Source organism: Sminthopsis crassicaudata, chromosome 2 (genome assembly GCF_048593235.1).
Source record: "Sminthopsis crassicaudata isolate SCR6 chromosome 2, ASM4859323v1, whole genome shotgun sequence".
Taxonomy (NCBI): domain Eukaryota; kingdom Metazoa; phylum Chordata; class Mammalia; order Dasyuromorphia; family Dasyuridae; genus Sminthopsis; species Sminthopsis crassicaudata.
The window spans coordinates 215,399,578-215,427,004 of record NC_133618.1 but is presented as its reverse complement, the minus strand read 5'-3'; the positions used below and the strand labels follow the sequence as shown (position 1 = coordinate 215,427,004).

At 35.7% G+C, this 27,427-nt stretch overlaps 1 protein-coding gene across 2 annotated transcripts in view; it reads left to right on the top strand.

Annotated features, from left to right (window-relative positions):
* Positions 1-2,927: 2,927 nt before the first annotated feature.
* STRN (striatin) overlaps positions 2,928-27,427 on the top strand; it is a 140,297-nt gene continuing 115,797 nt past the window's right edge. The window contains exon 1 of one of the 2 annotated variants that reach the window (XM_074288183.1): positions 2,928-3,273. In XM_074288183.1, the coding sequence (XP_074144284.1) occupies positions 3,022-3,273 (252 nt within the window). In that variant the 5' untranslated portion in view covers positions 2,928-3,021. The remainder of the gene's footprint in view (positions 3,274-27,427) is intronic. The other variant, XM_074288184.1, reaches the window with a different exon arrangement.

The window sequence follows — 27,427 nt, the reverse complement described above, 5'->3', positions numbered from 1 at the left end:
CAAAAACTATACTGAGAACATAATTCGGTTATAACATAGAGGACAATAGGACAATAACAATAGGTGGAATATTGTGTGTAGTTTCTCATCAAAAGAGTGAGAATCAGTGGAATGAAAAATCAGATTTATGAAAAACAGAGATTCAAGCTAAATCATCAAAAGCACCTTTGAGGACAAAATTGGAAAGGACAACTAGCAGATGAAGATTGGAAAAATCTATCAAGATTTCTATAATAAACTCTTTTCTAGATCAATGACAGTGTAGTGACAATATTTGGACTCCATATCACAGTCCTCTTTACATTATATAAATACAAATGGCACTAAATATATAAAAATGAAAAGTGCAACTTAACTAAGAGCAACTAGGTGGCAGAGTGGGTAAGAGCCCTGGGTGTAGAGAGTCAGGAAGACTCATTTTCCTAAATTTAAATCCAGCCTCAGACACCTAGCTGCATCACCCTGGGCAAATCGCATAACTCTTGCTTGCCTCAATTCCCTCACCTATTTAAATAGGAACAACAAGAGCATCTGGATATCAGAATTGTGAGATCAAATGAGATAATTGTAAAGTACTTAGCATAATGCTGGGAAATAGTAGATGCTGTATAAATGTTATCTATTATTATTTTTATGTGAAATAGACCAAGTAATATACACAGAAGGTCTAAGCTGGTGACACAATTTTGAGCATCTTGAGGGAAAGACTCAAGACTTGTAAAAAAATTTTTTTTTTTCATCTTATTATTAAGGCTATTTTATATTCTAGTATTCCTACTAGATAAATCTTAATCTTAGGTCCCAAATGCTAGTTTAGGTCCAAAAAGGTCACTTTGCTCCTCAGGACATCAGGACATCAATGTTGAGCTGACTATTGGGGTGTTGGGATGCCATTATCTAGTTTCAATCTCTCCATTTAAAATGGAGAACAAGCTCAGAGGTTGAGGACTATGGCCCATTTTAACTAGTTACATATTGATGTTACTGAGGAGGTTAAAGCCCTCTTAATAAGTTGTATCATCTATAGTAAGTATTTTATGTTAGCATAGGTCCTATTATTATACCTAGTTTTGCATTTGAGAAAACTGAGGCAAACAAATTAAGAGGTCATTGATAATTTGTGGAAGGTTGCACAGCCAAAACTCTAAGAGTAGATGTGAACTCAGGGCTTTCAAAGTACTCTATTCACTGCACCATTTTATACTCTCTCACAGACCACCATCATCTGAGACCAACCAGAAGCAATGCTGTTAAATACATTGTCAGAAGAGAGTAGAATGAGGCTGACTCGGTCATTTTGAAGAAGCTCTGTTTTAGTTATAGAGACAATTGAAAATGATCTCTTTTTCATGGGGACATTGTATCAGCCAATCACCTAAAACATTCTACCAAGGGACCATTCATGAAAGAAATGTTCTTTGCTTACATAAACTAGGGCTTTTTGAAGGATTACTTTAGGAAGTTGTCAAAAAGATGTGTCACCAAACTAGGACTTGGAAAAACAATGAGAAACAGGGAACTGTGCTAGCTTTTCTGGAAACCAAGTGAAGAAATCACTTTAGTTTTTAGATAAAAAGGAAGAAAAGGATTTCCTAAATTCATGCAGGTTTTCAGCTGGAAGGGGCTCTAAAGATGATTTATCTTTCCATCTTTCCAGTATGACAAAGATTTGTCTCAGTTGAGATAATTCCAGTTGTATATATTTAAACCTAGGACTTGTGTTCAAATCTCAGTTCTGTCCACAACACGATTGTCTTGAACAAGTCAATTGTTCTTATATCTTCGGTTTCTTCAACTATCAAATTAAGGGGATTGATGAGATGACCTGGAGGTTCTCTTCCATATCTAAGAATTCATGACTTAGATCGGCAGTTCTCAAATGTTTTTGGAATCAATACCACTACAGTCTTAAATTTTTGAAGATCACCTCCTCTTTGGGGTTAATGTGAGCCATATCTACCGATATTTACCACAGTATAAATTGTGATTTATTATGAAATTAGTTTTGATTTCACTCATTCCCTGAAAGGATCCCCACAGGGTTCCTGAACCATATCGAACTGACCAGAGGACTTAGAAAGTTTGGGTGGTGTTGGGATATGGGGAGAGAAATGAAATTGAAAGAAACTTTTGCTGTGTTTTGGGGGGGAGATACTTATTTGGCGAGGGGTGGCTTGGAAAACTACATAAAACAAGACAACAAAAAAAGGTCAACGCAGCTATGGGGAAACAAAACAAAATTCATGACCATGGTTTTGTTTTTTAATTGAAATTTATGGAGCAGGGTACAGAGGAATTGGTCCTAAGCCAAATCTCAAGAGGAATGTTTGCGTTGAAAGAGAGCAAGCCCGCAGGCTTGCAACAGATTAAATATAATCCACATTAAAAAAAAAAAATTTAAAAAGCTCCTGGATGGTGTTCAAAAAACGTGCCCGTAGACGGATGTGATGGTGTTTATTCCCGCAGATCTGTGGGTGCATGTGCGCGACAGTGCTAGAAAGAGCGCTGTCACCCAGAACTTCCTTGGGGTGAGTGCCAGTGCGAGAGCTAGCAGTGCCTGAGAACTTCCGCGGGTGTGGGGATGTACGAGAGAGAACTGCCCAAGGACTTCCTTCCGTGGGTGTGGGTGACTCCAGATAAGGACCTTACGCCCTAACCCGCATCCAGCTTTCCTAGGCTTAAAGTGGAAAAGAGAGCTAAGACGTATCTACCACACCTAAGCAGCACCACTTCCTAAAGAATTCTTCAGTCCCCCAACCCCCTTCCTGCTAACTCCATCATCCCGAGACTACATTTCCCAGCAAGCTCTTGGGGCGCTCGCGCTCTATAATTGACCCAATTCCCGGCCCGTCAGCAGCTAGGGGGGCCGGCCCAAGCGCCCAGGCGGCCGCTCCCTGCTGACTCGGAGTGTGGGCGGGGAGAGGAGGGCGGAGGGAAGAGGAGGAGGCGCCGTTGCTGCCGTTTGCCTCGGCAGCTGCGAGAGCCGGCACTGGTCCGCAGCAGGCTGCCGCCAACGCCGCTATGGACGAACAGGCGGGGCCCGGCGTCTTCTTCAGCAACAGTCACCCGGCGGCAGCCGCGGGTGTCAAAGGGCTCGGGCCGCTGGCTGAGGCAGCGGCCGCGGGCGACGGGGCGACTACGGCGGCTGCGGCGCCTGCGGGGGCGGCCCGAGCCCAGTACAGCCTCCCAGGGATCCTGCACTTCCTGCAGCACGAGTGGGCCCGCTTCGAGGTGGAGCGCGCCCAGTGGGAGGTGGAGCGGGCGGAGCTGCAGGTAGAGACCCTCCCGGCCTGGCCCTCCTCCTCCCGCCTCTTTCCTCCCTCCTTTCTCGCCCCGCCCCGGCTTCTTCCTCCCAACCTCCTGCCTGTCCCCTCCCCCTTCCCTCGGTTCCCGCCCACCCCGCCCAGAGAACCCCTTCACCTCGCCCCACCCACCCTGACTCTACCTGCTCTTATCCCCGGCTGCCCCTCCCGCCTAACCAAAAGAGATAATAGTTGTAGAGCGCTGGGCTCGGTGCCTGGCATCTAGTAGGCATTTAATAAATGTCTTTTCCCTCCCCCCTCCTCCCCAAGCATCTTCCCAACGTTAATCTTTTCGCCTCCCAATCTCTCTCCCAACTCCTCGCTCTGGTCTCTCCTTTTCAGTTGCAGTTAGGCAAGGAAGGACCTGGTGCAGCCCTTCGGACCGCTATATTTCCAAGGGGATCACGCCCCGCTTCTGGGGGCAAACAACAGAGCTGGTTTCAGTAGAGCTGAGGGGCCGCGGATTTTTGTTTTGTGGGCATTTTTTAAAAGTTGTTTGGTTTTTCCGGTAGATTCTCTTCTGCGTGTAAGAAAGGAGTTGAACGGGCAGATGAAGTTGTATTAGGCTGTAACCTGAGGTAGGGAACTGAAAAGGGGAAAAAAAGTGGCATTTTCAGAAATAGAAAATTCTTAGATCTTCCAATTTATGTCTTCTACCGCAGTGCGTTTCACCCGCTGTTTTTAGATCCGAGGTTTTTGAATGCGATATCCCTAGTCTAGTGCGTTACTTAAGGGAGCATCGATATTGTTAAGATTTAAAAACAAAAACACATTCTTTGTGGCAAAATAACCTCTCCACCCAACAAAACATAAACAAATATTTTTCCCAGATTGAGTTATTGCTAGAAGGAAGTTGAGGTCTGTTAAAGTTAGTCATGTTACTGTGCAAAGACTTGTTTTGAGATAAGATATGTCCATTGAAGTTTTTTGTATCCTGGAATTTAAAAATGAAATGTTAAGTATTTACAGGCTTTTCCCACAGTGACTGTCTTTATTGTGTCAAGTTCCGAGACTTTAGAAGGAGCTTTAATAACTGTAAGTGGCCGAGTCAGGAATTGGGGACTGTATTTTAGATACAAAGAAGGGAAGAAAAAGAGGTTCTTGCTCTCAGAAAGCTCATTTTAATAGGAGAAAAACAGACCAGTAATTATAGAAAAGATAAAATAACTCGAGACGAGGCAGAAGTAGAGGTAGCAGAGGAATGAGAAAGGCCTGTTGCAGAAGGTGCGATTTGGCCCTCTATGTAGGCTGTGTCTTAGTCTGTGGTTCCTTGATGATGCTGTATCTGCTTACGGGGGAAAAGCATAGTAGTACACTGGAAAGAGGACATGTTTTGAGGGCACAAGACCGATGTTCGAATCCTGTCTCTTTTATTTCCTGCCTTGTTGTGGGCAAGTCCCAACTTCTCTGAGCTTTATTTATTCAACTTGAAAATAGGGTGTGTGTGAGATTAAATGATCTGTCTTCTCTTGCAGCTCTAAATCTATGATCCAACATATATACAAGTTATTTCCTTGATACGAGTTTTTTGAATAAACAACCTATCTCATTTTTTGACTTTGTAGCTCCTAGGCCATCCTGACAACGTAGGTGATTTATAAAATGCTTATTTATTGGATTCTCTAAGGAATCGCCAACTATAACAATTTCATGTTTCTTTCGAGACAACTTTAACTTGGTGGTCCCCAGTATAAGTATTAGTTCTAGTGCTCACCGTTGCTGCTTCTAAACACTATCTCATTCCCCAACCCACCTGAGGGTTGTTAAAGCAGCACTATTGCTTAACTCAGTAACTTTTGTTTAGATATTTGCACTTTAGTTGTTTGTAATTGAGCTAGCATATTGATTATTCAGTGTGGATGCTTTCACCTTTTAATTTGACTTTTTTTGGAGATAATCTCCCTACTTTCCCTTTTCTCCCCTCCCCCACCCTTTAGAAGGCCAGTAGCCACTCATTGGCTAGATCCTACCTACTGAATTGAGTAGAACCAACTACTTTGTTTCCAGCCTTGATTAATTCCATTCTAAATGGTTTAGTGGTCCCCTGCTCCAAAGAGCTTCCTTTTTGGTTCTGCAATTATTATGGATACCTACCTGATTGGTTAGCCATATTGCAACTCAAGAGTTCCTATGTTCTAAAAATCCAACAGCTTCAGCCTCCCCAGTAACAGGGATTTTGAATTTGCCATATCATGTTCTGTGGCAAATAATATTTAAAGAATTATGGATTTCTAAGGTTTTATTCTAAGTTTTGAAAAGGGTTTGTTTAGCTTTATAAAAATTGGGGAGGAGGCAAAAAGCACACGACTTGTCTTCTTAGATTTTAGTTTTTGGTTTGGGGACTTGATCTTCATAATTCTTTGTAATTAATATTTGTTAATAAAAATCTCAATTGTTGGATTTGTTGGATGAAAAAAGCATAAAGGGATATATTTTGTAAACACTATTTAATTTAATTAAAAAAATATATTAAAAGCCTACAGTGTTTCAGGTAGGTCAGTTAGGTGGTACAGAGCATAGTCTGGAAGACCTGATTTCAAATCCTGCCAGAGACACTACTTGGGTGACCCTGGGCAAGTCACTTAATCCCTACCCAAAAACTGGAGAAGGAAATGTAAAACTACTACAATATCTTTGCAAAAACAAAAACAAAACCCCTCACACTAATAGTTGGTCCACAGGATCACAAAGAATCAAATGAGCCTAAACAAGGAAAAACATTTTAGGTACTTTGCTTGGTACAGAAGATTCAATAACATAATACAATAAACATTAAGTGCCTCCTTTATGGTGAGCAATGTGCCTAGTACTGGGGATGTAAAGAGGCAAAAGATAGTCCCTTCCCCCAGAGAGCTTAAAATCTAAAGAGGAAAACAGCATGCAAACATATATATGAAGCAAGCTATATTACAGGATAAATAGAAAATAGTTTAAAAAAGGGAAAGCACTAGAATTAAGAGGTGTACTTATTCTTGAAGAACATGGAATTTTAGTTGAAACTTGGAAGTTATGGAGGTTAGTAATTAAAATGGAAGAAAGAAAGTATTCTAGTTACAGGAATAGCTAGGGAGAATGCCACAGCTGAGAGAAGTGTTTTGTTGAGTGAACAGCCAGAAGGCCAGTGTTTCAAGATTGAAGAGTGTATTGGAATGTAAGGTATAAGAAGACTGAAAAGGTAGAAGGGAACTAAACTGTGAAGGGCTTTAAATGTCAAACTAGAAGTTAAGAGTGAAAGGAGAGAAAGTGGGACCACATTGTGGATGGCTTTTTGAAGATTTTAGTTAAAAAGCACAGAAAAGAAGAAGATAATTAATAAGGCTGGGAAGGGTCACTTGAGGGTTTTACCTTTTTTTTTCAGGGTAGGGGAGTCATGGACATGTTTGTAAAGCAGAAGGAAAAGAACTGGTAAAAAAAGGAGAGATTGAAAATAAGTGAAAGAGTAGGCATGAGAAAGGGGACAGACAATCTGTTGGAGGAGGTGGGTTCAGAAAGGTTAAATTTGGTAAAGATTTAGTCGAGTACATCATGTAATATATGTGAAAAAGGAGATAGTCATTAAAGGCATCAGAATGATAAGAGAGAAAGAGGAGAGAAAAGAGAGATCATGGTTAATACACTCAATTTTTTCAATAAAATATGAGACAAAGTTCTCATCTGAAGGTAGGGAAAAAGGAATCATGGAAGATTTGAGGGGGAATGAAAAAGTTAAGAAGTCTTTGTAGCAGAATGTGATTGTGGGTTGATTAGGGAGGTATAGTGGAATTGCCCAGCAACAGTAAGGGCCCACTTGGAGGTTATGTAGCATAAATATATATTAGACTCAGTCAGAATGGTGGTATGATTTTTCTCCCTTTTAATTCAGAAACTTATGTGTAGTGTGAAGGCAATAAATCTGAGAGTGATCCTCAGCTAAAGCTTTTGCTGGGCATAATCTGCAATATGATAAGGGGATTAGTGAAAAAAAAGAGGGAAGTGAAGAGTTGAGTTGGTTTACCAAGAAATCAAGATGGGGAGAAGAGAAAAGAATGGCTAGTGCAGGGGAGATGGTCTTAGAAGAGAAATGAGGGGTTATGATGAGGATGAAGAGTAGGATTATATAAGGGAAGTAAAAAGGAGACACATAAGCCTAAATATTATGATTGAATAAAGGGATTTCAGAGATGAACAGAATTTCAGAGATGAACATAGAGATATGGTACATTTGTAGGTAATGGAATATCCAGAATATGACCATCTGCTTGTATAGCTTTTATTAGGGTCAAGGAATACCTCATGGTAGGTACTGGTTAGAGTTTTTAGAATAGACTTAGCACCTAGTAAGAATCTAACAAATCACTATCTTATCTACCTACATACTTACCTATCTATGTATCTATCTAGCTATATTGAAGTCCCCTAATGTGAGGACAAGAGTTGGGGAGAAAAAGAAAAATTGCAAGGCAAACATTAAATTCATTGAGAAAGGAAGGGGAGTGACCTGTCTGCAAACAATGATCCACATTTTGATTGGGTGATAGAAATAAGTAGCATACTGAGTGATGGAGGAAAGGGAAGAATGTTTATCTTTGAATGGAGGGAGCCAATCTTCTATCTTTAAAGGACAGGTACAGGAAATGGAAAACCTGAAGTCAAAGGGAAGACGTAATTCATCTTTACAGTGAGGGCTCTTTACATCTGAATTGGGAGATTGCTCTGTTGGCAGAGGTGGCAAGCAATGAGATGCCTTGAGCTGGTACAGTTAGAAATGGTTGCTTTGGGGTGGCTTGACTCTTAGCAGGCTTTCCTCAGGGAACATATTGTGCTGAGCAGGAGATGATGGAAGGCACAGGGTGCTAGCACATGGTCTGAGGACTTCTCACCTGAGGAGTCTGACTGTGGAGCAGCAGCAGGAAGTGCTAGATTCCCTGTGCAAACAGAAGACACCTGGCCTGACCTCCACTAATAAAGGTTCTTGCCATTAAGTAGCTTATATTTTCATTGGAGAATGGAAGATGAGTTGGAAAGCAGAGTGTAAGTACAGAAGTGAAGTTTAATTTTTTTGGTCTGGTATTGTGGTTTCATTGGTATGATAAGATTTCTATCCATTATCCCATATTGCCTTTATAAATACAAAATTCTTTCAAAGGGAGAAGGAAAAGTAAAGGTATGATATATGAAGTAACATTTGAACTATGTTTTGAAGGAGGCTGCAGATTGTAAGAGATGATGCTGAGAGGAGAGAGAGAATGCATTCTAATCATGGTGGACTACTTATGCAAAGGCATGGAAGTGGGAGGTAAAATGTCATGTGTTATGAATGTGTACTGTGCTATTTTGACACGGTAAGATGGTAATGTGAAAGACTGATAAAGTAGTTAGGAGCTGGATTGTATTGGACTTTTAAATATCCCGGTGAAGAGTTTATATTTTATTCTAGTAGTCTTAATTTTTGAACAGTTGATGTCTTAGCTCAGTTGCTTAACTAGCTATGGGACTCTGGGCAAGTCATTTAAATAAATCTACTCACCTCATTTGTTCTCATTTGTAAAAAGGGTGTTAGACTTTCTGAGATCCCTTCCAATTCTAAGTCTATGTTCTTATCAGAATAAGAAATATGTGGTAAAGTAGAATCAACAGCTAAGTAACTAATTAGATATAGGAGTTGAAGAAGATGAAAGAAAAAATACATTTTCCAACTGGGGTCACTGCAAGGATGGTGATTGCATCAATATAAACAAGATAGTTTGGAGTAGAAATGGATTGACACTAGTTTTCTTTCCTGGTTTACCCGTAATCATACTTGAAAACATGTATGCTCTGAGCATAGATCAATCTTGTGGATTATCTATAACAAATTTAAAATTTAGGCTGAGACCCTTCTTCTTGGCTTACATTCTACAGTGTCCATTGGTTTCATTTAAACAATAAAAGTCAATTTTAATATTATTCTTAGTAAAATAAATGTTTTAAAAATTATATGTGCCATCAAGCTCTCTCTCTCTCTCTCTCTCTCTCTCTCTCTCTCTCTCTCTCTCTCTCTCTCTCTCTCCATATATATATATGTATATATATATATATATACATATATATGTAACTAGTTTTTCTATAATCATGTATAATTAAGTGTAAGTTATATTATTCTTTAAAAATCTATAAAATTTTCATCTTGCAATTATAATGTTTTACATTTTTTCTTTGAAAAACAATGGAAAGCACCTGTATGTTATGGAATAGAGGTCATTTGGTATCTTTTATTTTTAAGTTTTTACCTTCTTAGAAGTCATTATTCTCCAAAGTAGTAAAAAAACAAAAACAAAAAAAACACCTTTCAGATTAAGGCTAATTGTTTCTTTGGAATCTGTCTGTCCTCCTTTTTCAAGTTGCCATGGCAAAGTAGAAGTGCTGAATTAGCTGTTGAATCTTCCAGGTGCAAAGTGCCATCATATTCCTTCCTTCTTCGTGCAGCCTTAGGGAGTAGAGTATGCTATGCTATGCTGAAATTGTCTTTATTATTTTTTTCCTTCTATTTTAGTTATTCAAGAATCTCTGGCTACTTTTGGTTTGCAGAACAACTGAATTTGATGGGGAAGATAAGATCAAAATTCTCCCCAAAGTCTTAATTGGAGCAGAAGTGTGGCAATAACACAGAATGTCGCAGAAAAATGACTCAGGGTAGATAGCATGGACTTTGGATGCTTATTGCCTGTGTGACATTTGAACAAATAATTTTGTCGTCTTTCACCTCAGTTTTGCTTATTTATCAAAGGAGGGCTTTGGATTAGATTGTCCCTGCATCTTGTCCAACTCAGCATTGATGAGTCTATTGAACCTAATCAACAAATAACCTCTGACCATGTCATTCCTCTGCTCAATAGGCTTCAGTGACTTGCTTTTGCTACTAACTAGTTAGTTCACATTTTTCTATTAACATTTAATACCCTTCACAATCTAGGTCCAGTTTATCTTTCCTGGTTGATTGTACTTTACCCTTCCTTATTTACCCTGCTATTTTTCCCCCTCCCAGACATGACAATTCACTTCCAGACTCTGCACCTTTGCACAGGCTCTAGCCCCATTGTCTGAAAAACTTTCTTTTCATCTCTTTTCCTTAAAACCAAAGATGTCACATACCCCATACTGCCTATTACACTCCCTTATGCAGCTGCAGTATAATTAAAATGTAATTGGGAAGTATTTAACTAAATAAAAATATATTAAAACACAGTTAATATTACATTTTAAAACTAAGTATGCAGCCCATAGAAATTCTTATGGCTGTTTGGTGGTCTTCTTTGAGGTTGACATGATTGCCTTAGAACTATTAGCTTCATTCATAAGTCACCTGGAGTGACTCCATTAAGAGTCTTTTTTTGATCTTTCTCCTCACTAAACTAATTGTATTTGTTTATCTTTGTAAATAGAGCATTTATTAATTATTTGCTTTGTGCTGTGCTTGCTCTATGTATATATTATTTCCCCCTAGATTTCCCTGTCTCCCTTATGAGCTTCTTAAGCAGACAAATTTTTTTGTTGTTGTTGCTCTTTCTGTTCCTAATACCAAGACAAAGTCTGACAGTTAATAGAAACTTAATAAATACTTGTTGAATTGGATTTGTACCTATAGAAACTTTAAGTACTTGTGCTGGGCACATGTTTTAACTTTGTTCTCCAAAATTGTAGGAACAGCTCCTTAATTTAGGAACCAGTTGTATCATCTAAATTAAAGGAAAGCTTGTGGGCAGAAGCAGTCTTTTGTTATGGAGTGAAGCTTTTAAAACCATTTGGGGTCATATAACTGAATGGGGGGATGGAGGGGTTGCAAAAAATTTGGCAACAGTAAAAAGTATCAAATTTTCTGCCAAGATTTAGTTCTTCATAAAAGCTTTTTGTTTTTCAAAATACATGCAATGATAGTTTTAAACATTTACCTTTAAACCTTATGTTCCAAATTTTTTTCCCCTTTTTTCTTCCCTCCCCTAAGATAGCAAGTAATCCAATATAGGTTAAACATGTGCAATTCTAATAAACATATTTCTTTCTTTCTTTCTTTCTTTTTTGCTGAGGTAATTGTGGTTAAGTGATTTGCCCAGGATCACACAGCTAGGCAGTGTTAAGTGTCAAAGGTCAGTTTTGAACTCAGGTCTTCCTGACTTTAGGGCTGGTGCTCTGTCCACTGGGTCACCTAGCTACTCCTTTAAATATATTTCCACAAAATGAGTGTGGACCACAACATAGGATTTTCACTCTTTCTGTTATTGTTTGCTTGCATTTTTATTTTCCTTCTCAGGTTTTTTTTTTTTTTTTTTTCTTTTTAGATCCAATTTTTCTTGTGTATCAAGATAACTGTATAAATATGTATACATATTTTGGATTTAATATTTTAACATATTTAACATGTATTAGACTACCTGCTATCTAGGGAAGGGAGGAGGGAAGGAAGAGGGGAAAATTTGGAACAGAAGATTTTGCAAGGGTCAGTGTTGAAAAATTACAAAAATTATTTATTTTGTAAATAAAAGATATAATTATATATATGTATGTATACATATATATATACACACACATATATATATTTCCACATTTGTAATGTTACAGAAGAAAAATCAGATCAAAAGGAAAAAAAATGAGAAAGAAAAAAGCTAATTAGAAATACAAAAAAAATGAAATTATGCTTTGATCCACATTTAGTCTCCATACTTCTCTTCTGGATGTAGATAGATGGCTTTCTATCACAAGTCTGTTGGAATTGCTTCAAATCTCTTCAATGTTGAAGACAACCAAGTCTATTATAATTGATCATCATGTAATCTTGTTGTGTACAGTGTTCTCTTGGTTCTACTCCACTTAGCATCAGTTCATGTAAGTCTTTATAGGCTTTTCTAAAATCAGCCTACCCACAAGATTTAATGCTTTTTTTTTTAATAGCTTTTTATTTACAAGACATATACATGGGTAATTTTTCAGCATTGACCCTTGCAAAACCTTCTGTTCCAACTTTTCTCCTCCTTCCCCCCACCCCCTTCCCTAGATGGCAGGTAGACCAATACATGCTAAATACAATATATCTATACATATTTATACAGTTATCTTGCTGCACAAGAAAAATTGGATTTAGAAGTAAAGTAAAAATAAGCTGAGAAGGAAAACAAAAATGCAAGTGGACAAAAACAGAAGGAGTAGAAATGCTATGTTGTGGTCCACACTCATTTCCCACAGTTCTTTCACTGAGTATAGCTGGTTCTCTTCATTATTGAATAACTGGAACTGATTTGGTTCATCTCATTGTTGAAGAGAGCCATGTCCATCAGAATTGACAAGATTTAATTCTTTATATAAAAAAACATAAGCACATCCATCTCATCATTAGTATGCAAATTTGCTTTCATCTTTAATAAATGGTAAACTTATATGTATACAAAGAATTGCTTTAAAATAAATTTATGATGTTATTAATAAACTTTTGATTTGTATACCTATCATATGTTTATTTGCTCAGAGTTGTTAGTGGAAAAAGATTAAGAAGCCCTGCTCTTACAGAGCATTGATTTCCAATTTTGGGTGAATACTTACAATTTGAGAGTCAAGGAGGGCATGAGGAAAGATCTCTTTAAATCTCAAAGTAAGCAAGCACATACAATCTAAGATCCTTTCTCCATCCACCTACTGGACAAGGGAAGGCTCTGATAATTAGGAAACCTTCCTCTTTCCATTTCATTTCATATGCCTCCCCTCTGCGAATACAGTGGCAGTCAAACATCTCCAGATGCATCAAAGTTGGTTCACCTAATGCTTTTAGCAAGCGGTAGCATTAAATACACCAGATTTCTCAATTGTTGTAATAGTATAACATTTTTTGCTATAATACAAAAACTATCAGAGGACCTGACTTCTCATTTCAACTTTGCTGTGACTGTGACTGAGGAAAATCACCACACATTTTTTATCCCTCACTTTGTTCATATGTAAAAAGAAGCCTTTAGTTTTGAATAAGTGTGTCTTAACCACATGTTGTGACAAAATTCCTTAGGCACATCAAGGTGACCTGGAATCTCTTAATTAACATTGTTTTAATTTAGTTGGGAAGATAGCATAAATATAATATAGAAAAATCAGAATGATTATTTCTTTAAATTTCTTAGAATCTAAGAATATAGAGGATAAGACTAAGTGAGGAGGGAATGAAACCTAAGTGTGGTTATGTGCATATATTTAAAGAGGTTCATGAATGGTGGATTTTGAATGAGAGTTTGAAAAATATGTTAATAAGCTAGAGCTCCACAGGCCTTGTGCCTAAAATAAATAGTCTTCAGGGAAGCCAAAATGTTAATATGTAATATTATCCACCAGAGAAGTACTTTATTTCTTAAAGCTTGATGCCAACAAATGCATCTTCATTATAATTAATACTGGCTTTCTAGTCCTTAGTATTCTGCCCCAAACACTTTTATAGCATTCATTGTTCATTTGTATCTTATCCTTCAATACTTAGAACACGTACAGATTACCCAAATTTTTTTGGTACTCACCCAGTAGTGCCAAGGACATGTGTGTGGAAAAGTCATTATAAACCAGTATACTTCTGTTCTCTTCAGAAAATTAGCTAACAGGTACAGGAAATAAATAGCATACCACTAAATTTTGTCCACATTCTTAAAATCTCTTTATGCTCCAGGAAAAGTACAGTCATTTAGGGACATTTTATTAGCAACATAATATTTCATTTTGGCTTTTTTCTAGCCAAATATAAAATTGCCTAAATATAAAAGATTATGCTTATTGGTAAAATCCACGTTTATCTCAAAAGGCATGTAGAGAAAGAGAGAGAGCTAGTATATATTAAAGAGTATAAGAGAGAGTATATATTAAGCACTTATGCTCTGGAGATATGAATACAAACAATTTAACATGGTACTTTTGAGGAGCTTATGTTCTAATAGACATAAAGGGGAATTGGATAAAGTGTGGTGAGGAGGAGATATCTGCAAGGGGAATGGAGTGAGTTAACAAAGAAGTGAGAGTGAAAATGAGTATGGCTAAAATCCCTCTTGAAATAACAATCCTGGCCAGGAGCTCCCCACTGAAGACAAGAACCAAGGTGGAGGCATGAACATGCCATGCCTCAGGTCACTTTAGTTTTCTGTAATCTGTTATCTTTCATGAATTTATTTAATCATTTTATGAAAGTATCTATTTTCAGCTTCTCTCCTTATGTAATAAGTTTATAAACTACTTGCATTGAAATAAAACTCTCTTGTTTATTGGAATAACTCTAGTTAAATATAGGGGAATGAAGTTCTGATAGTCTAGACTTTGATAAACAAATAAGTTCATAGCCACTTTTATAACTTGTATAAGCTGAACTTCTATTCTCTCTGTAGCAGGGCTTCTTCAACGGTTTTTTGTGTCTTGGACCCCTTTAGCATTCTGGTGAACCCTCTGCAGCTATTCTCAAAGTAATTTTTTTCACTAGCATTTTATTTTTCTAAATACATGCAGAGGTAGTTTTCAACATTCATATTTGCCATACTTTGTGTTCCAGTATTTTCTTCTTACTTTCTCCCTGTCTCCTTCTTAAGATACCAAGCAATTTGATATAGGTTAAACATATGCACTTCTAAATACATTTCCATATTTGTCAGTCTGTGTGAGAAAAATCTATCTAATCAAAAGGGGTGGGGGGGAACCATGAGGGAAAAAAAGCAAACAAACAACAACAAGGTGAAAATACTATGCTTTGGTCTACCTTCAGTCTCCATAGTTCTCTCTCTGGCTGTGGATGGCACTTTTCATCCCAGGCTATTGGAATTGCCTTGATGTTGAAAAGAGCCAAGTCCATCACAGTTGATCATCATATAATCTTCTTGTTGCCATATGCAGTATTCTCCTAGTTCTGCTCACTTCACTCTGCATCAATTCATGTAAGTCTTTCCAGGCTTTTCTGAAATAACTGCTTATCATTTCTTATAGAACAATAATATACCATAATTTATTCAACCATTCCCCAAATGATAGATATTCAAAATAATTTTAAGTGCATAAAATAATACACAGGATTCCAAAGGAAACCAATTTTGTTGAAATGTAATTACCAAAATATTAACAAAAATAAGTTCACTCAGACAATTTTCAGATGAAGAAATTGAAACTATTTCCACTCTCATGAAAAGGTGCTCCAAATCACTATTGATCAAAGAAATGCAAATTAAGATAACTCTGAGATACCACTATACTCCTCCTCAGATTAGCTAAAATGATAGGAAAAGACAATGATGAATGTTGGAGGGGATGTGAGAAAACTGGGACACAGATACATTTTTTTTTAAAATAATTTTTTATTATATATTTTTTTATAATATTATCCCTTGTATTCATTTTTCCAAATTATCCCCCCACCTCCCTCTACTCCCTCCCCCCGATGACAGGCAATCCCATACATTTTACTTATGTTACAATATAACCTAGATACAATACATGTGTGTAAATACCATTTTCTTGTTGCACAATAAGCATTAGATTCCGAAGGTACATGTAACCTGGGCAGACAGATATTAGTGCTAACAATTTACAATCATTTCCCAGTGTTTCTTCTCTGGGTGTAGCTACCTCTGTCCATCATTGATCAACTGGAAGTGAGTTGGCTTTTCTTTATGTTGAAGATTTCTACTTCTATCAGAATGCATCCTCATACAGTATTGTTGTTGAAGTGTACAGTGATCTTCTGGTTCTGCTCATTTCACTCAGCATCAGTTGATGTAAGTCTCTCCAAGCCTCTCTGTATTCCTCCTGCTGGTCATTTCTTACAGAGCAATAATATTCCATAACCTTCATATACCATAATTTACCCAACCATTCTCCAACTGATGGACATCCATTCATCTTCCAGTTTCTAGCTACAACAAAAAGAGCTGCCACAAACATTTTGGCACATATATATCTCTTTCCGCTCTTTAGTATTTCTTTGGGATATAAGCCCAATAGTAGCACTGGTGGGTCAAAGGGTATGCACAGTTTGATAACTTTTTGGGCATAGTTCCAAATTGCTCTCCAGAATGGCTGGATTCTTTCACAACTCCACCAGCAATGTATTAGTGTCCCAGTTTTCCCATATCCTCTCCAACATTCATCATTATTTGTTCCTGTCATCTTAGCCAATCTGACAGGTGTGTAGTGGTATCTCAGAGTTGTCTTAATTTGCATTTCTCTAATCAGTAGTGATTTGGAACACTCTTTCATGTGAGTGTATATAGTTTCAATTTCTTCATCTGAGAATTGTCTGTTCATATCCTTTGACCATTTATCAATTGGAGAATGGTTCGGTTTCTTATAAATTAGGGTCAGTTCTCTATATATTTTGGAAACGAGACCTTTGTCAGAACCTTTGCTTTTAAAAATATTTTCCCAGTTTGTTACTTCCCTTCTAATCTTGTTTGCATTAGTATTATTTGTACAGAAACTTTTTAGTTTGATGTAATCGAAATCTTCTATTTTGTGATCAATAATGATCTCTAGTTCTCCTCTGGTCATAAATTCCTTCCTCCTCCACAGGTCTGAGAGGTAGACTATCCTCTGTTCCTCTAATCTATTTATTATCTCCCTCTTTATGCCTAAATCATGGACCCATTTTGATCTTATCTTGGTATATGGTGTTAAGTGACACTGATACATTGTTGGTGGAATTGTGAACGAATCCAACCATTCTGGAGAGCAGTTTGGAACTATGCTCAAAAAGTTATCAAACTCTACATACCCTTTGACTCAGCGGTGTTTCTACTGGGTTTATATCCCAAAGAGATGCTAAAAGAGGGAAAGGGACCCACATGTACAAAAATGTGGCAGTCCTTTTTATAATGGCTAGAAAGTGGATGCCCATCAATTGGAGAATGGCTGAATAAATTGTGGTATATATGAATATTATTGTTCTGTAAGAAATGACCAGCAGGATGATTTCAGAAAGGCCTGGAGAGAGTTATATGAACTGATGGTGAGTGAAATGAGCAGATTATACATGGCAACAACAAGACTATATCATAATCAATTCTGATGGGCGTGGCTCTCTTCAACAATGAGATGTTCCAATTCTTCTGTAATGAAGATAATCAGCTACACCCAGAGAGAGAATTATGGGAAATGAGTATAGACCACAACATCGAATTTCTACTCTTTCTGTTATTGTTTGCTTTTCCTTCTCATATTTTTTTTCTTTCTTTCTAGATCCAATTTTTCTTGTGTAGCAAGATAACTAAAAATATGTATACATATATTAGATTTTTTTAAAAAAGAAAAGAAAAGAAGTTCACTGACTCCAGATTATGAACATCTTTTCTGTGCCTTTATAGAGTTTAATCCAGACTTTTTGAATAGAATATTCTCTACTCTGTTAATCATTTTAATTGCTCTATTCTGATTGTATTGAGTTTGAGGATTGGTGATGAGAACTGCAGCTTTATTTTTTATGTGTATAAGTGGGATAAGTTTTTTTTTACTTTTTATTTTGAATAATCTTAATGATACCTGGAATGTTATCAGTCCCTTTGTCTATAAACATTTATGTGAGGGTTAGTTTACCCTAAATATAAGTTATTTCCATTTATTTATTTTTAGTATCTATGTACCAGTTTATATTTGAGGACTTGGGGGTATAAAAAAATGAAATTTTCATTTCAAGCAACTTTTATTTTATTGGGGAACAACAACATATACATGTCAGTGTATAATATTTATAAGTTTAATATGAGTGATGTTACTAATAATTGGGAGAAAAAAGAAGGGCTTCTTGTAGTAGGTGATAACTTGAGTTGAATTGTGAAAGAATCACTAGGTGAAGGTGAAGAGAGAGGAAATTCTAGGCTATGATGCAGGAGATGGAATGTCATGTATGTGTACAGTGGAGGAAATAATATACAATAGCCTTGAAAAGTAGGGTGGAGTTATTTTAAGTAGACTTTAAATGCTAAATAGAGGAGTTTTTATTTTATTTTAAAGGTGATTGAGAATCTCTGAAGCTTCTTGAATAACTTCAGACCAATGATCTGTGAAACTTATGTATTAAGTTTTTCAAATTTATGAGATAGACAAGTGTTAACATTCATTTACATATTTTCTGTTCACTCAACAGCTTTGTATTTTGATCATATAGTTTACTCTTGCCTGTTTGACACTTTAATACTCAGAAAAGATTAGTCATTTGCAGATCAATGTTTTCAATGTTTTTCCCTTTTGCAGGTCATTTAGGGAAAAAACGCAATTAAGACCAATCCCTTGGAAGGACCCCATTATTATGCTGCTTCTTCCAGAGATAGTCTTTTTATAGACCAGAACATATAATTTTAAAGCATCAAAAATCTTAGAAGTCATCTATTTTTAAACCCAACATTTTGGAGAAGAACATAGTCATTTTTTATTTTCTAGTAATTCAATTGTGTATCCATGGGGAAACAGTGCCATCAAACTCATAGGCTTTTGAATTTGTGTTTTTTTTTTTTTTTTTTAAGAACTTTTAATATATTATTTAGCAGAGATGGCCAAGGGATAGAGTGTTGTACTTGGAGCCACGAAGACCTGGTTTCAAGTGTTGCTCTAGTCCGTACTAGTGATGTACCTTGGGCAAATAACTTCATTTCTCAAACTCAGTTTCCTCATCTGTAAAAAGGGTACAATAAGCATTACTTCTCCCTACCACCCTAGGGTATTTGTGAAGATAAAATGAAATAACATTTGTAAATATCTTTGTTAATCTTAAAACACTATATGGATTTATTTATTTAAAGGCTTTATGAAAGTCTAAAAAATGCTTCTTGTTTACCTGTTTCTCTCTTTAGTGTCCCCTATAGTTTTGTATTTTTTGTTTTGTTTTGTTTTTAAGCCAGAAGTGCATTAGTTGATTCAAAGCTTGAATCTTGGATAATTAAAGGTTGAATTGAAAACTATTATTTGTAACTTTTTACCTTGTTTGTCAATTTAACGGAAAAATTTATCACTTTAAAAATGTAGTACCCATAACATTTAATTAGCCTTTGAGAGAAATTCCAGTATCTCTTAGTCTTAGTGTAGTTTTAACCTATTAAGACTTTGGAGACACCCTATCTTAAATTAAAAAGCTCTTAGTTATGACATATTTCTGTAGCCAAATTAAATGTGATTGTATAATTTTTATCTTATGTTAGGAGCCAAGAACCAATTTAAGGGATCCATCTGCTTGTAATTATTGCTTCAGTTCTTTTTGCCCCCAAATGTTCCCTTGCTGCTGACTGAGAATTCAAATTTGTTCTGAGAGATGGAAGAAAGGGCATATCAGCTATGTTTGTGATTGGGGTAGGAAAGGGAGGAAACAATACTTGGAGAAGAAATGAGAAATGTTTTTGTATGAACCCTGGAGGAAAAATAAGGACCAGAAATGAATGAGAATTTAATTGCCATTCTGCCTAAAGCCTTATCCCTATTAATTTTTCTAGCTACCAGTGACTTACCTTTATCTGAATAACATAATAGTTATTGTCTGTATCACTTATTTTGACACTGAGTCCTTGAGTTGGGTGAGATTATAGAAGCAATCTAATTTATTACATACATTTCTTAAAATATAAGGAAACTGTAGAGAGATTATGAGTATTTTCCATGATAACCATTTTGTTTTGTGCTGCATTGTTATTTAAGTATATAATGTCTATATAAAAAGTATCATCATTTGGCATAGCAGTTCTTACCCGGGGTCCAGAGACCACTACATGGATGCTGGGGGTCCATGAACTTGAATGGGAGGGGAAAAAAAAATCTTTATTTTCACTAAAATTTAACTAAAATTTTTTCTATTTCTTCAATTATTTAAGAACATTATTTTTCCAAGAAGAGGTCAATTGGCTTCACAAGACTTCTAAAAGAGTCCATGATACAAAAAAGGTTAAGAACTTTAATATAACCAAAAAACTTTGGATTTGGAGATTTCATTTGAATTCCAGTTTTTGCTGTATACTAACTTTGTGACCTTGGAAAAAATTTCTTAATTTCTCTGGGTCTGTTTTTTCATTTGTAAAATGAATTTAGATTGGATTAGATGATTTTAAAGGTCTTTTCCATATCTGAATCTTAACTTCTGATGCTAAAGATGACCCTTTTTCATGTAGCAAAAGAAGTAACATGTTTGAATAATTCCATTCAGTACTACACTGATTTCCATAAAATACTAAAAGAACCATGATGGAACTGTATGTAAGATCCATCCTTTTTCTATAAAGGAATAAAGAGAAAGATTTATAAATAAGATTTGACAGGATTAGGAATATGGATAGGTTGTATTATTTACACCAGAGGAAGTAATATTCATACTTTGTTGTTATTCGGTCATTTTTCAGTTGTATCTGACTCTTCATGACTCTATTTGCGTCTTGGCACAAATATTGGAGTGGTTTCCCATTTCTTTCTCCAGCTCATTTTATAAATGAAGGAAATGAAGGGAAAATAGCATTGATTCACTTGGCCAAAGTTACACAGCTAATATCTGAGGCTAGATTTGAACTCAGGAAGATGAATCTTCCTTACTCAACCACCTTGTTGCTCATAGCCATACTAATGATAACCAGAGATTTATTGGAATATTGAAATACTGAATCTAATTTGGTAAACTTTTTTTTTCTTTTTATCAATTTTTTGGTTAAATCACCTTCATTTCCAAATATATTCTTCCCCTACTAAGTGAGCCATTCCTTTGAATAAATTTAAAAAAGAAAAAGGGAAAATAGTTCAACAAAATGAAGTAATTTATCTCTGTTGGTTCAGTTTAAACACATTTTCTTCCCTTCCTCCCTCAACATAGTTCTCCACTTCTGCAAAGAAAAGGGGGAGGGTATATTTCTCAACTCTTCTCCCCTAGCAAGGTAAGTATAATTGCATAATATTTAACTTTGATGTTTTTTTTTTTTTTTTCCCAATTTATACTGTTGTAGTTATTACACATATTGTTTTCCTTGTTCTTGGGAAGCATTTCTTTTTTCTTTTCTTTTTTTTTTTGCATCTTTTTTTTTATTATAACTTTTTATTTACAAGATGTATGCATAGGTAATTTTTTAGCATTGACAGTTGCAAAACCTTTTGTTCCATTTTTTTCACCTCCTTCCTCCCACCCCCTCCCCCAGATGGCAGGTAGGCCAATACATGTTAAATATGTTAAAGTATATGTTAAATACTACATATACACACACACATATACACACACATGTCCATACAATTATTTTGCTGCAAAAGAAAAATCGGACTTTGAAATAGTATACAATTAATCTGTGAAGGAAAACAAAAATGTAGGCAGACAAAAATAGAGGGATTGGGAATTCTATGTAGTGGTTCACACTCATTTCCCTGAGTTTTTTCGCTGAGTTTTTCAATTCATTACTGTTCTATTAGAGCTGATTTGTTTCATCTCATTGTTGAAGAGGGCCACGACCATCAGAATTGATAATCATATAGTATTGTTGTTGAAGTATATAATGATGTTCTGGTCCTGCTCATTTCACTCAGTGTCAGTTCATATAAGTCTCTCCAGGTCTTTCGGAACTCATCCTGTTGGTCATTTCTTACAGAACAATAATATTCCATAACATTCATATACCACAATTTATTCAGCCATTCTCCAATTGATGGGCATCCACTGTTTCCAGTTTCTGACCACTACAAAGAGGGCTTGGCAAGCATTTCTTAGGCATATAAGATGCATCAGATATTGTGTTACTTACAGAGACCAAAAGAGACATTTTGTTTCTGAGCATCCATAAAACATTCATTAAAAGGAAACTTTCCAAGATTGGAATAAACAGTTCTTATTAAACTTACTTTGATTAATTCATAGTTGTCAGTAGTAGTATGCTTTTGAAATGTTGCTTAGTTAGCTATTAATAACTTCTCAAAGCTTGCTCTGAATGGAATAGTGAAGACAGCCTTGGAGGTGAAAAATTTTTTGGGGTGGTGATAAAGTACTGGAAGAAGAGAGGAGAGGTTGAGAGGGTATTCTTGAAGCCTCTTCTCCTGGTTTCAGAGGTTCTTGACTACTTTTTAGTTCTTGTATCTTCTAGTAGTAAAAATATAACTAATATTAGATGTGGTATTTTGAATGGTGGAGCCAAGATGGTGGAATAGCAGAATGTAACACAGTGAATTCTCCCCCCAAAGAGATATAGAAAATGTACTAGACAGAATCCTGATGGGAAATCCATATAAAATCTTAATGAGTTTTCTTTCCAGTCAAGATAAGGAGGTGGAGACAGGTCTGTGGTTACTAATGACAAGATCTGTGCAGTAGCAAGCACTCTAGTGAGCAAAGAGATGCCATGCAATGAACTTAAGTGTAGGTCCCAGACCCATATGGGGCATCTCCAGTTATACCTTGTTATCATTATGGACACAGATGCTAACTAATAGTTTTATTGTCCAGTACCTTTTAGATTAGAAATCATGGTGAACTGAGAAGGGGATATTTGTTTCTAGATATTAGGAACAGTGGAAAGCTCTGAGCAGGGTACTAAAAAGGGACAAGTTCATTTATTTGTTTATTTTTATTTTTTATTTTTTTGACAATTGCAAAACCTTTTATTCCAATTTTTCTCCTCCTTCCCCACACCCCCTCCCCCAGATGGTAGGTAGACCAGTACATGTTAAATATGTTAAAATACATGTTAAATATGTTAAAATATATGTTAAGTACTACACACACACACACACACACACACACACACACACACACACACACGCCTTTCTGAAATCATCCTCTCTTTATCTTCACCTATTTCCTAACCAGACTTTATGCCTCCTTGTCAGGATTTCCAACCTTTCTTCCAATTCCCATAATAAACCTCTTTTATCAATCTAGGTTTTTGGGTCTGTAAATTCCTTTACAGAGAACCTTTGTGCCTCCAGAAGGGAGTCCCCAAAACTCCCTATCCTTGTGCCAAATCCCAAGGGGTTGCACCCCAAACCTGCCACTAGACCACCTTATCATTTAACTCCCTGTCCACCAGAAACCCTAATCTCATTTTGGTTCCCTAAATCTAAACCGTATCAGCCTTATTATTACTAATGCTTCCTAAACCCACTTGACTTCATTCTCCAAGATGTCTGACCATAGTTCTATAACCACAGTATCATGATTATTGATAATTTAAAGATCTTTTTTGTACACTTCTTTTGTGTATTCTTGCCAACTCTTAATCACTTCTGCTTTTGTTAAATCTGTATCATTTTTATTTTTGATCAGCCATTTTTTCCTTTCTATTTCTACTTTTTCTTCTGAATTGCTTGGTACCAGAAAGCAGAGTAGAGATAAAAAGAGATCATGGAGGGAGTCTAATTAGAGAAGATTTGGGAATAACTCTATGATCTTAAGAGAAGAATAGAAAGTAAGGGGAAGAGAACTGTGGGAAGGAGAATGAGAAAAAAAGATTAGGGAAAATTTTATCCCCAGAGTTTAGTACAGTGCCTGTCTCCTTGGTAGGCACTTAATAAGTGCTTATTGACTTAACTTGAAGGGAACCTGGAATTAAGTGAGCTATTTTGAAAATAGTTGGGAATATTGGGTGGAGTGGATATTTGAGGTGTGTTGGTCTCTTGGCATTCCAACATTTGTGCTAGCAAATCAAAGAAAAGCCTGAGGCTAGTGTCTCACTTAGTCACACACAGCCTTCATTAAAATTCATTTGCATGCAAGAAAAGTTGGATTCAATACCAGTATATCAGGTTGTGAAAGGACTAAAACACTAATGTTCAATTCCACAAAGAGTAATAGTAACAATATTATCTAGTGGTAATTATATGGTAGTTTGGAACTTGTTTTCTTGCTCTTTTATTTATAATTCTTAACTGAGAGTGCCAAGCATAGTGTAAAAGCTATAGAATTAAAGTTATTACTAAAATCTGCTCCAATTCTTAAATTTAAAATTGAAAGAACATAATGGGGAAAGAATCTGAAAATTGGGATAATTGTAATTATTGAAACCAAAACTGTACCACTGTATCTGTAATGGGAAAAGAAAAAGAAAAAATATTTTACTCTCTCTATGTTCCTAGGAGTTTAACCTGTTTTCTTTCCTATTTCTTTACCCTATTTCCTTTCTCTTATCCTCCTGAAATATGTATGAATGATAGGCTTGGTTGTGCAAAGGGAGTATACAACCAAAATAGTCTGGGAATGGAATGTGGCTTATCCCAGTGGATTGGTTATGTTTGTCTTTTGTTAGAGTAGTTCAGTTTTAGGATTATATTAACTATTTGTAACTCTCAACTGGGTGTAAATTCTTTAGAATCAGGAAATATTAGGGTATTTCTTTGTATTCTTACTACTTAGAATAGTAGTCAGTGAATGTGGCTGGCCCATAATTAAAATTGCCATTTTAAAAATAGAAATATTTGGTGATTTGTGATCTGATTTAAAAAAAAAGATTTTCTTTATAAGAAGCATAAAATTAGGTCACATTTCATTATACTTTTAATGAATCACTTTAGTTGAAAGTTTAATTTTAATGAAAAGAAACAAGGCAGCTAATATGTTAATATAATATTTATGCTATTTTCATCATTATTGTTAGAATTGATGGTCTCTTGTTAAATTTGTTGCTCAATAGTGCTTACTTAATTCTTTTTAAAGTTTTTCTTGGCAAGTCTCTGAGGAACCCATGTAGCTAATCAAAAGAGATTTATAATTTCACTGACTATTTAAAATTCTGATCTCCAAAAGTTGTGAATGAAAATGGACATCCTTCCTAAATTCTAGTGAGAGGATGAATTTGCACATTTTCAATATAATTTCCCTGTTGAATGTAGTCCTGTTACTACCATCATTTTGTTAAATAATTTAAAATTTTTCTATATGTGGCTTTATATTGAACTTTTAGAAGGAAGGCACCATGACACCTTGGAGAAAAGGGTGCTGGATATAAAATTTGAATTTTCTTGTCACGAAAGTTACTTAATCTCTTTTGGTTTTTACTTTCCTCATTTCCTCTTTGAGGACATTGGTTATAGAAGACCTCTTTAGAGCTGTAGAATTTCTGGGTCTAAATGTATAATCCTATGATAGTAGGAAAGTAGCTCCTACCAAGTCAACCTGTATTCCTTTATGTACATTATACATATATGCTATGTACATATATGTGTGGCTACATGATAAGGCCATGTGGTATGGGTTTGTTTTTTTTAATAATAGTGATATTTCTTCAGTCAATGATTCTCGTTTTATATGACAGTGATCTGTCACTTTTTTTTTTTTTTTTTTTTTTTTGTTCCTTGATTAGATTTGATTACCATTTGTCAAAATGCTGGAATTTCTTGAAAAATTCAGCATTTTTGAGGTAATAGCAGGGCAAGATATATAAAAGCATGACTTCCTTAGAAAAACTGGATAGCTAGTCAACTATATCCATTTAAGCTAATTCTGACATAAGGCATATTGTGGGCAACAGGTTGCATGTATCCTAGCTTATGGGACAGAATTGGAAGCAGAGCTTGGGCCCCCTTTGTTTAATTTTTGAGTCATTGTTTAACTTTTTATCTGGGTATTAGTTTTATTTGTTTGTAGATACCACTAAGATTTTGGCAATATAGCATGTACTTTGACTGTGTGTGTGTGTGTGTGTGTGTGTGTGTGTGTGTGTGTGTGTGTGTGTGTAAGAGAAAAACAGACAGAGGCAGAGAAGAAAAAAATGGAATGGAGAGTTATCAGATAACTTATGCCACTTAAGATGACATTTGGACTTGATAAGCTTTTAAAAGTTCTTAAATCCACAATGGTTTCAACAGAGTCATAATTGGCAGTTTTTTCTTTGAAAGTTTCATGGTTGGGGCAGTTAGGTGGTGCAGTGGATAGAGCACCAGCCCTGAAGTCAGGAGGACCTGAATTCAAATCTGGTATCATTTACTTAATACTTATTAGCTATGTGACCTTGGGCAAATCACTTAACTCCAATTGCCTCACAAAAAAAAAAAAAAAAAAAAAGAAAGAAAAGAAAAGTTTCATGCTTGCTAATTTTTATGCGTCTTATCCAGCCATAAATAGAAATCAAATTGCGAATGTTTTATGAAGACAAAAATCTTCCTTTGACCAAAAAGAGCAGTGTCCATAAAAGTTTTGCTTTGCCTTATTGTGGGTTGTAGATAACCTTGAGTTCTCGTGGTAGGCCAGTGAAGTGCAAGCTGTGGCAAGTCATACCAAGCTGGAAAATCTTCAGACATTTTAGGCTAGGTGACATTCTTCTATTCAAGGATCAGCCTACCTGTACCAGAAAATTGTTCCTAGGGTGATGTTTGAAAAATTATGTTTATCTACAAAACATAACAATACAAAATGGTTTCTTTCCACATCTACATTGAATAGTATTGGAATAGGAATAAAGGATCATAGGATGTAAGAGTCATAAGATTATCTACAAATAGTAATTTAAACTTGCTACTTAATTTATTAGTGAATTGATTTTGGAAAACTTTGTGGGTTAAATATAGTTCAGGAATTAAGAATTTTCAAGAAGAGAGTCAGAAGATATTAGCAATTATTGAACATTTTTAGAATTAACCATACTTTAAGAAAGGAAATAGTTACTGAAGAGAAAGTTATTCTAGAATTTGCTGAGATTAAAACTTAGGTCAAAATCATTGTAAAATAAGAAGAAAAGATGAAGTTGAGAATTCATTGAATGTTATTTTAATGTCTAATTATCTGCTTTTAACTATTGATTTTTCAAATTTGACAGTGGTCAGAAGTTAAGTACATTGACTTTATCTCTGTTTTTAGAGAAGTTTGACATAAAACAGTTAATTACTACAAGGAACCTGAAAGATCCCAGAAACCAACTCAGCTAGATATCATAGAATGTCTATACCAATCAGCCAGACACAGGAGCCTAAGACAAAGTGGATTTAGGATAAAAATCTCTATTTTTGTAAGATTGCAAAATATAAGAGGAAGCAAATTTACCCTGAACTTCGCATGAGAACCACTAAGATGGATAATCTTGAGAATATTTGTAAACAGAGCTGGAAAAGGACAGTAAATAGATGTAAAATGGGAATGTGCTGCCATTTCTGTAGTGTTATATTATCTTTTATTGAAAAGGACAATGCAACTATCACATTTTAATTCAACCTCCTAGGTACTCTAACATGCTATATAAAGAAGG